General features: G+C 38.4%; 1 protein-coding gene across 2 annotated transcripts in view; it reads right to left on the bottom strand.

Moving 5' to 3' along the window:
* Nucleotides 1-1,578: 1,578 nt before the first annotated feature.
* The window catches only part of LOC139821711 (uncharacterized), a 40,275-nt gene continuing 30,201 nt past the window's right edge, over nucleotides 1,579-11,652 (bottom strand). For both annotated transcript variants that reach the window (XM_071792977.1, XM_071792976.1), the window contains 4 exons: nucleotides 9,681-9,970; nucleotides 6,893-7,119; nucleotides 6,459-6,623; nucleotides 1,579-6,110 (listed from right to left, as the gene is read on the bottom strand). In XM_071792977.1, the coding sequence (XP_071649078.1) occupies nucleotides 5,864-6,110; nucleotides 6,459-6,623; nucleotides 6,893-7,119; nucleotides 9,681-9,970 (929 nt within the window). In that variant the 3' untranslated portion in view covers nucleotides 1,579-5,863. The remainder of the gene's footprint in view (nucleotides 6,111-6,458; nucleotides 6,624-6,892; nucleotides 7,120-9,680; nucleotides 9,971-11,652) is intronic.

Genomic DNA, 11,652 nt, shown 5'->3' with positions numbered 1-11,652 from the left:
ACGCGATTAACTATAAATCAATTGTAGTAGCCACGTGTACCCCTATCAAGACCAAAATCAGCCGCGCACGGGCAAACGCGCTCTCTCGCGAGCATCTGGCGGCGCCGACTAACATAAAATTTATAAACAATTTCGCACAAAAATACTCATTTAAACCCTAAACTCCTACGGCAAATGCCGATCGACGCTCCCACCAAGAGTCAAGATGAGAGTCTCTATCTCACAGAGAGTCGCGAATGATATTTTTGGAGGAAGAACGCATTCAACAACCATGCAACCTTACATCACACTCCACCACAACTCCAACCCCAAACAATATTCCATACATACTAGGGTTTAAATTATAACAAGCATTTTATGGCACTTGTATATTTCATTCTTCATATGTAATGCATGCACGTGTGCATGTACGTATAAACCAAACTTAAAATCGATCTACTCTCTCACAAATCGGCTATGATAGTTCGACGTGTACGTGTTTAGTTATTGTCCAAAAGTATAGCGATATGCTTATTGGCGCGGAGAGCGAAATCTCCAAGTTAACTTCTAAATCTTTAGAAAACACCGTTTCGCGTTCGTGTCACCCCAACAGGTTCGCGTAGGCACGTTTTTAGATCAATAAGTTTTGTACAATAGAGTAACATACGCCGCTAATCAAACGCTCGTGGCAAAGATATGTATCGCAATATGTCCGCACGACAAAAGGATTCTGGACTAACAGCGATTTTTTTTTGTACTGAGGTCGATTATATATACTTTGCTGATTTCTCTCTCGTGTGGCCTCAAAACTGCAAGTCCAGCCCCAGTCCCATATTGCTAAATCTTGCCGAGATGCACGATAAGATATACGGCGCGATCCCTTTCAATCAGGAATCCTTTCGTCATGCAGAATGGCAAGAGGAATACAAGGTATTCCTTGTGCGAAGAGTTCGGCGCGCGACCCCGATCCGCAAAATCTCCAGAAAATCATCGGGAATGTGAAAAAAAATTTCTTCATCTCTTGTAAACACGATACCGATCCTCGAGGAGAGCGAGTCGAGTATTTTTTTCTGAATCTTCAATTAATTAAAAAAATAGTCTCAGCCTTAAATATCGCGATCGCGATTTTTCTCATCCAACTCACACATCATCGAACATACGTGAAAAAACGTGCGCATTCACAACTCAACTCTCCACGAGCGCTCATGTAACTTCCGTGACTCGTATCGTAGATTAATAATCAAACGCGAAAGAGGTATTTTTTACCTTCCTGCGAGCACATTAATCCCAATCGATTGTCGGAAGCGGGCGGAACGGTGAAGCGAACTCCTCGAGTTCACGTCGACCGAAGAGTTTCGCGACAGCGCGATCGCGCATTTTCTGCACTCACATGTGAATGCCATGTCTAGGACAAATACAAGTATCCTTCAAGTGTGCGAAGACTTCGGCGCGCAATTCCGATCTGCGAAAATTCCGGAAGATTATCGCAAGAACATGAAATTGTCTCCCCCCTCCCCCCCCCCCCCCAAGTAAGTATGATATCGCGAGTGCACGTTTTTCCCATCCAACTATCGAAGATACGTGAAAAAAAAACACATATTTATAACTCAATTTGCTTTATCGTCGCTTACAGCAAACATTCCGCTCAACTATAAACTAAAAGACGTCCCTCTTGATTTAGGACGTCTCGAGTAAAAGGCACGTTTTTAGTTTTGTACAAATAAGTTTTGTATAATAGAGAATGTGTTTCAAAATTCATTGCCAGCGTATGGCAATGAATGTTACACATAACTTACATACGCTATAGATTTTGAGCACTGGCAGTAAATTTTGGAACGCAGTCAGAGTAGAATGCGCTCGTCAGATCTCTCCTACAAATAAATCCTGTGCAAACGTTCAATATACAAGGTGTCTGATAATAATTCTAACAGAGGCTAAGTAGAGTGGGTTAAACTGAATAGGCAAGTGCCTTTTTGCAATTATGACAATAAGTTTTTTTTTACTTATGAATACGTATCTTTCCTCGCAGAACCTTTTCAAGAAGGACATAAACTTCGGCTGTATAGTCGGTTTATATCCTACTCTATCCTTATCTCTTTCTACAGGTTTTTGCTCAAGATGGATGCTACTTCATCTAAGTATTTTCAAAACTCCATGCGAAATCTTATCACATCAAGAGCAAAGATATGGACCATTGAAACGTTTCTTGTCCCGAAATACAAAGACCTCGAGTTCTATTGATGCAGTTACAAATGCATTACCAACTTTTTTAAAGACAATCCAAAATAAGATGTACAGCATTAAGATATTCGTGGAAGGCGCCAAACTCGAAACGAGACATACCATTTCAATATAATCGCCAAATGGTACAATATTTTACTTGTGAATACGAATTTTGCCTCGCAGAATCTTCTTAAGCATGATTTTATTTATTAATAACATTAATTTATTGTTATAATAGCAAAACGGTACAGGACTTTTCAGTTTAATCCGCTCTACCTACCCACTGCGGGTATTATTATCTGACATCCCGATATAAGATAGTCAACAACAGCGTTTTAAAAAGCTGAAAAGTTTAAGACACTTTACTCGTGATACAAATGGCAGTGGTACTTTGAAGTCTCTACTTGGAATTAAAATGACAAATATAACCGAACCGTTCGTGATATTAAGAGAAAATCTTCGATTTTGTTAGAGTTACATGCATCAAGATGTGAATCGATTCTTGGAAATCGTGATACAATATTTTCGCCAAGAGAAAATCTCCAACCCCTAATTGGGGAATTTGTTACAGATATCAAGATTGTAAGATCAAAGTCGATTTTGGACTTAATCTTCAGGAAGACGTATGAATAAATATTGCATTGTTATTCATTCCAAGATCGATTTCAAGGGTTTTTCGGGGACTAATCATCGAGAATATGTAATAGGCCAACAATACAATTATCAGTTTAATGTCAAGTAGAGCTCGGCAGAATTTTAATTCGTGATTTATTCCGAATTAAAATCGACGCGACGAAATTGATTAATGTGTAGGAGGATCGAGACAGATATGAAATATTTTATTCCTCACTATGATAACAAGATTATGTCGTATTAAAATAAACTTCAGTTGTACATTTAACAACTTTGTCCATGAACACGTGCTCGTTATCCGCCACACTGTGATCACTTCACGATCATAATGTGACTCTCGTAATGCAGCGGAATATCGCAATTGACATAGTAATTTGCGCACAAATACACACGTGTACGCACATTACACATTTGTAACGACTCACGTATAATATACGTTGTTTCTTTAAGCGGATTCATCGCATAATCGTCTTTCTCTCTCCCTCTCTCTCTCTCTTTCTCTCTCTCTCTCCCTCTCACAACATTTACAAACAAAAATTGCTACGTTATACTGTTTAAGAATTGTCTATCGAGTAACACAATTTAATTATTAGTAATTAGTACTAAAAAAATAATAACAATAGTCTTTGGTTCGTACGCTTTTCTTCCATTTCGAAGAGAATGCGTATCGTTTGCAAACATCTACATTATTTCTATTTCATTATTTACACTATGTAAAGTTATTTCCTGTAATTTCAATTTAATTGCTTTTCTTTTCTTGATGTGCTTAAAATAATGAGACGAGAAGTTTCAGTGATCTCGAGAGCGTAATTTGTACGAAAATGCATTATCCTGATACATGTCTTTCGAACGCGTTTATTAAAAATAAATGCGATTCGCGAGGGCAATAGAAAAACATTCTCAATGCTACATTTAAACATTTCTGAAACATAATGAATTCAAGAACGACGTGAACAAAATAGGACAAGATAATCTGAACTAAAACTGTAAAATGTCATGCGAATACCAAAATTATGTAAAATAATGGTACAATCGCGCCTCATCGACATTTATAAGCATTCTTGCTCGTTACTGTTTCGTTACAGAAAATTGCTGCGAACATTATACTTTACGAGAATTTCAAAAGTCGAAATTCTTCTCTTACAAAAATTCTTCTCCGTGTGGAAATTAAGCGACGATACTCGAGTGTAACGAGATGGGCACTCCTCAGCCGTCTGTATTATCGATAAAATTATCATTTTCGTACTTCTAGTCTTTCGTCGCATTAGTTTGACAGAATTGAAAATGCTTCTCTACGATTACATACATAAATAATCTCAGAAAACTCCGATTTCATATGGAAAACGAGAAATAGTTGCGGAATTATAGATTTTCTTACTTGTACTTTTATCTCAGTATGGTATCTTAAGTTGTAGACGCGCTCTGTCAACTCATCATAACATGTACTTCATATAAAAGCTGCACAGTTTATATGTTTTCCATATGAAATCGGAGTTTCCGGGGATCATTGATAAATGTATCTTAAAGAAATATTCTCAATTCTGTTAAATTAATGCGATAAAAGACTAGAGGTACGAAAATGATAATTTTATAATACAGACGGCTGAAGAATCCCCAACCTGTATCAGACTACCGACTGTAAAGGCTGCCTATTCAATCAGTCGGTACTTCATTGTGTTTGATTTACTAACAATAAGAGTCGGTAGTCGTACCCAGAAATGGTAGATTTAAGCCGCGTTTTTCCCTCTCCACTTACGCACACAACGACCCTCTATCTATTTGTGTGACGACTGCGCTATACGAAGTACGACTCGTATTAGGCAGTCGAGTCGACCTTTGCAATCGGTAGTCTGATACGGGCTTAAGACTCCTGCAATGCGATTCTGTAATTCGTTATGCGTCGTTATGTGCTCATAACGACAATTGCGCAGCTCTTTTATCATATAGCATACCTGCGCAATTGTCGTTATGAGCACATAACGACAGCATAACGAGTTACAGAATCGTGGCCCTGTAGTCCTATTCAGTAATTCTAACGACAGCTTTTTTTCCATATAGTACACCTACGCAACGATCACATTAACGACACTGTCGTTAAGAATTACAGAATAGGTGCGTACTGAGTATTTGCGGTCATGTTACATCGGTCATGTTACATCGTGCCGTCAGAGACGAGAAATGACACACTGAGAATTCTTGCATGTCATTTTCAAATAAAAAGATAATTGGATTAAAAAAAACACTTCAGATCGCTTTAATATAATTATAAAATGTTCCGAAAACTATTCTTTTCCCTTGACAGTTAATAAACAGCTGTAAAATGTGATACAGCCAAGTCATGCAGACTTATGCGCGGGTGCATGACTCGGCTTCATATTACATTCATTTTACGGCTGTTTATTAACTGTCAACAAGGAAAAAGATAGTTTCCGGAACATTTTATAAGTGTGTTAAAGCAATTTGTTTTTTTATCTAATATCTTTTTTATTTGGAAATGGCATGCAAGAATTCTCAGCGTGTCATTTCTCACCTCTGACGAACTAATAGCGGATTCGCTATAACATGACCGCGGCGAGTACCCAGGAGTAAAGAGGAGTCTTAAAGTATTTTTTTTTTATTTCTTTTTGCTAAAAAAAAGAAGAAAATAGTAAGACAAACATTTTCTCTTAAAAAAATTAGAAATTATTATATTTACTCAGATAAATTCTTAATCGTTCTATAATCGGTGTTATTCTGTGATGTTAATAGCAGCAGTGATATATGTATATGATAACGATAATTGTTTAGCAATTTGTACGAATGTGACAGTTTCTAAAAAGTATAATAATTTGTTAGTTTTAACAGCAAAATAAGATGACAATGAAAATGGCGATTGTTTAGCGATTTACATGAATGCTTCTAAAAAGTGTAGTAATTTCTAGTTTTTTGAGAGAAATCTTTGTTTTTTTTTTTATTAGTCTGATATATCATCATCGTTGCATTCCGATTATCAACGATAACAATAAATACCGATAAAGATCTTCTTAATTTAAAGATCTCCCAGGCTTGAAGATACCGACGTAATAGAAGACGGACGTGACGAAGATGACGAGGTCGCATACGGCATATCCACAGCAAGTTCGACTAACATCTTAAATGTATCACCGTTACACTGATGAGCGTAAGCATTTTTTAAGCTCTGCTGGGATAGACCGCGATACGCGATTATCTGCTCAATTTGCGACAGATGTTCACGGGGAGCGCTCCAGTACGCAGCAGGTTCTGCAGAGCTGTGCCTATACATAAAAAAAAAAACATCGTCTTTAATCCATTATCCTTAAAATCTGACGTCTGTGTCTTTTTCCACAGCGTCAGGATGCGGTGTTGGGTGCGCCGTGAGAATCAACGAGAATTCTCAGTGCCACCAAAAGAACGCATATGTACTCGAAACGCTCGACTTTCGTATACATGATTCTCTCTCCTTATTTTCCTTTTGAGATTGCCTGCTACTTTAATTATTTATTTATTTTACGTCGGAGAAAAACTGACGATTGTGACAGCGTGATAAGAGTGTGTCAGTGTGTCGAAAGTTTAAGATCGTTAGAAGGCGGTTAGCAGATGGTTTTGCAACAATTGCAACTTGCCTTCGCCGATCATACGGATGGGTAATAGCGTCGCCGTCTAATTGCTCGACTTGAGCCTCGGCATAAGGACGAACGATTACGTTCGGCCACCGTATCGAAGGATGTTCCTCCTCGCTGTGGTAGTCGTTCAGACTGCTCTCGTAATCGTTCGGACTGTCCTCACTTCTGCGTACGCAAATCTTGAATGATACATCTAGTATTTTCACGCACTTAATCTACCCTCCCGCTTATTTTTTTAATAAAAAAAAAATAAAAATAAAAAAAACTTTGCCATTGTTAGCATAATAGCGAATTAGGTGATAAGCGGCTAAGCAACATTTTCTTTCGAGTTTTTGTATAAATCAGTCGGCATCGTTGAGTCAGTGGTACTTTTCGTTCTTAATTCTCGCGAGAATAACGAAATAGACAAAATACATGTAGAAAGAAATATTTACCGATATTCAGATTCGCCCAACATGCGAGATATGTTATATTTCGCCGATCCATGCGGAGATGTGTCATCCTTGAGGGGTTCGAGAGGTGTTCGGCGACCATGCCGAATGTGACTGCCGGAGCTGCGACGAGTACGACGCGATATTGTATATAGATTAGGATTTTCACCGGCATCTTCTAGCATACGAGGTAGAATGCGTCGCCTGGCGTTTATGAACCAGTTACACACCTGCAAAATTCAATATCAGTAATGTTAACAAACTGATGCAGACTGGACGATGATGTTGTTGTTCTCTGGAAAGTCAGTTTGAATCCAGACAGTAGGCATGTTTAAAAGATGTTTTAAAGACACCTTCTTTCACGTTCTTCTGACACCTTTATAAAACGTCTGAGAAATTTTAAGACATTTTCCAGGCATCTCATAAGACGCCTTAACGTTCTCGGGGAACCATTAATAACACATTTGAAACAATCTAGTTTCCGAAGCGCGGATTCTAGCTCGCGGCAGGTCAGGGTTCGGAGTAAGTGCGGAGGAAGATGCAAGACTCGGTTTTCTGAATAACAATAGTTAACGATTTATTGCGTCACGGGGAGACATACATTGATTTTGCGGTGGTATAATACAGTGTCGCGTGCGTAAACGCGTAAGTCGTCGAGCGAAGCGCGGGCGCGATGAGCGACGCTAATTGTGGAAGCGCGGGCTCCTACAATGCTGTGCTGCGATACGGCGACGACCGGCGCGGGATGTGCGCGGTTTGCAATCACCGTTTGAATTGCGCAGCGTAATCGGCGTATGGCCTGGTAAAAACGCGGTATCGGTGACTGAGACCTTCAGCAAGCGTAGAGAATGAAGCTCTACCCTGATTCACGGCGGTACGACGAGACGGAAGCGGTATCAGACGGCTGAGACCTTCAGCGAGCGTAGAGAATGAAGCTCTACACTGGCGGCAAAAAAGATAGCAGGTCGGGATCGAGTCGGTTTTCGTAATACGTCATTCGACGGATCCAGAGAGCGTCTCTCTACCTCGTGAGCGTAGAGAGCAAAGCTCTATCCTGGTTCGCGAAAGTCGGGCGAGAAGGAAGTGGCAGGTACCGGGTGGCCCGAGACCTTCGCCGAGCGTAGAGAGCGAAGCTCTGCACGGATTCGCGGCGATACGGCGAGAAAGACGACAGGTCGGGATCGAGTCGGTTTTCGAGATCCGTCATTCGACGGAGACCAGAGAGCCGTCTCTCTACCTGATGATTCGACTCGGGGATTTCGGCGTGCGAGAGCAGCAGACTGATCGGACGGATCGGATGCTGGCTCACGACAGAATCTGTTTTACGGTGAAATTCGCGGAATTATATTATATATATATAATACATCCCGCGCGGGGTGACGTTCGGTTGCGGCGGGGGTAGATGGTGGTCGCGAGCGCTGGGGTGGATCGGTGTGGTTTAGTCGGAAACGGGTACCCCGACGCCGCGTTCTCGCTCGGCGGTTTGGAGCGCTCTCGGGACCGCTCAGCGCTCCAAGTCGACTCCATCGGATCGTTCATTACGTGTCGCATATCGGTGTCTCGTAAACGCGGTTCTTATTGATATGTCCCCACAAGAAGTAATCCATGTCAGAGGTGTTAAGAAAACGGAGCAATTTAGGGCGTATGTTTATAGAATCTTTACTTCTTAAAATAAGTCACGGAATATCCCCTTCAATTTTTTGTACTTACTTAGGAAACACCTTGTATACGTATAAGTATCATTATTATTATAACAAGTAAATCTGTAAAATAAAAAATGGTAAACTGAAACTAACTTTTTTCATAGTTAACATATAAATATAAATCAATATAGATTAATCAAGAATTGTCTAAATCAGGCATGATAAAAAAAAATGACTGCTTCACTAGTAAATAATTAACGCAGGTAACTTTTAATCGACGAAAATATGTTCCATTTTTACTATTATAAAAGAATCATGTAATGAAATTGTTTCAAACAATAGTTTTAATATTCTTTACATATCAGATATAAATTTATTCAGTATACTTTTTTATAAATTTGTCTTCTTACTATTAGTAAGAAAGTGTTATGTATGATTATGTAAGATACTTTGTGTGTCATATCGAAGTAAAATTAAAACTTTGTTTTTTTTAACTTTACTTCGATATATATATATAACACGAAGTATCTTTTAGACTTATAGCGTAGGAAAAAAAAGTAACAAGTAAATAACATTTTTATGTAAAAATTTGTTTTGTAACACATGCGAGAGAAAAAGTAACCCGGCCGATGTTCGACCATTTGAGTCCATTAAAAGTTTCCTACGTAAATCAGGCAATTTTTCCTAAACCTTCTCCAGCCGCTTCTTCCTTTTCATTGCATGAGTGGGAAAAAAGGAGAAGTAAGAGTCACATACCATCGCGACCCGCAGAGAGTCGCATGGTATTTTTGGGAACTGATACTCCACTCATTTAACCATACACTTTTCTCTGTCATCCACGATCGACAACTACACTCGTTCCCCAAAGCGTATATCAGAAATATTGAATGGCTCGAATGAAAAGTTTGGCATGTATACTGTGTACCCCGCCATGATGTACTAAAAATTGATGATGCTTGTCACGCCACGAGGCCATAAGATATTCAGAATTGATACACGTTTCATGCCACGAAGTATTAAAAATTATTAATTGCAAATGCAATTGAGAAGTACACGTGATCTCGATAAATTGATCATATGTCAATGTGTCAATGTATCTTTATTAACAATTTATTAGCGAGGCAAGGGGATGTAAAAAGAGCACTTACTTGAAGGAGTGACAGGCCCGTCTGCGTGCATAGTGCTTCCTTCTCGGCTTCGCTCGGATAGGCGTTGAATTTATGCTCTCGAAGCCACTCTTTTAAAATCGTCACGGCTTCCCTCGGCAGGTTACCTCGAGTTTTTCGCCCTGATGCATTTCGAACGGAAACACGTCGATTGGCGCGATTCGCGTACGGTGAAGCTCGCGGTGATGTATTTTCTGCTTCTGACGAAATATTTCCTACCTCGTCATCGGAAGGCGATCTTCTCGCGGCGCGGCGTCGATTGTAACAGGGCACTGCAAAAAACACAACCGTGTAATATATGTCGTAAAATTTTTAAAAATAAAATCAGGACATAGACGCGACGAAACGTACTCTTCGAAGTATAAATCTGTAGTGACTGCAGTTATTGTAGGTAAATCGATGGGATAGGATTGGAAATTAGAAAAGTTTTCTTTCTCCACCGTTTTCCCTCTCGACTTACACGCATAAAGGACGACAGAGTTCTATCCAAATGGCGACACTACAGAAAATGGTGGAATGCGTGACGTATCGAATTAGCTGTTGTTGGTGGGAGTTTTCCAACAAGCGACATAAGTCGACGCAAGTGCCATTTTGTCTTTGTTACTCATTGCCACAAAAAAGAAAGATAGAACGTTTGGGTCGACTTGTGACGCTTGCTAAAGTTTCCGTAAAACCCGACAGCCACTTTGAAATGTGCATTCCATTCGCAGAGTGAAGTTTCGTGACATATGTAGTAACAATTGCTGTAACCGGTTTTCCCTAACATTTCTAAAACGTATTTTTCCGCATTTTCTATAGCATGCTCCGCGAACGCACCCCTATACATAATTATACTATAGAATAGAATATACTATAGAATAGAATACCCTATACTATATAGAAACTAAAAGTGCCTTTTCACATTGACGTTCAACGTTCATTTTCAGCAAGCAAAAATCTTCAGAAATAATATCTTTTATTTATATATGTATCCATAAAATATTAGTACTTAAAGATATTACTTGAAAATAATTAATATTTTACGTATTTCGAAGTTTATGTTTGATTGTAATACTGGGACGATTAACGACGATTCAGCGACGATGCTGAATATTAAACAAATTCAACTTTATGTCTTTGACGCTAAGCGAAACCATTACGTTCACCTTGTTGATGCTCATTTTCAGCGTCTCATGACGTAGCCATGAACTGGCACCTTTAATTAGACGCAAGACAGAGAAGTTTTAAGCAATAGAATTGATATTTTTCTGTGTACATGTATGCATGTACACACGTATGTACATTAGGGTGTGTCATTTTGGAGCAACTTTTTTTTTTCATTTCACGAATAGCATATATACTTGCAGGAAGGTAAAATAAGATACCTGTTAAAATTTTAGCCCTTAATATTAATATTAACATGTTGCTCATCGTGATTTTTTATTTTTCATTTAGTAAGATAGAAAAAATTTTATAACTATCTAACAAACAGTAATACAGCATTATTGCGCCACATAGATTTTCTGTAGTAAATTTACCGCTCTACAAAAAAGATCTCTTATCATTTTTTCATAAATTCAACCGTTCAAAAGATATTCAAAGTTAAAGTTTGATAAATTTTATAAAACTTGTTTTAGCTTCTTATGAATGTTGTATCATATCGACTATCAAAAATTATGAAATAATCAATACATATTTTTGTAGAAAATTTAACGATCTACAAAAAAGGTCTCTTATATTTTTTTCATAAATATAACCATTTAGACGATACTAAGTATAAACCTTAATGTTGTCTAAATGGTTATATTTATGAAAAAAATATAAGACCTTTTTTGTAGATCGTTAAATTTTCTACAAAAATATGTATTGATTAGTTCATAATTTTTGATAGTCGATATGATACAACATTCATAAGAAGCAAAAACAAGTTTTATAAAATTTATCAAACTTTAACTTTGAATATCTTTTGAACAGT

This window comes from Temnothorax longispinosus, chromosome 11, assembly GCF_030848805.1.
Source record: "Temnothorax longispinosus isolate EJ_2023e chromosome 11, Tlon_JGU_v1, whole genome shotgun sequence".
Lineage (NCBI taxonomy): Eukaryota > Metazoa > Arthropoda > Insecta > Hymenoptera > Formicidae > Temnothorax > Temnothorax longispinosus.
This window is presented reverse-complemented; position numbering and strand designations above follow the sequence as displayed.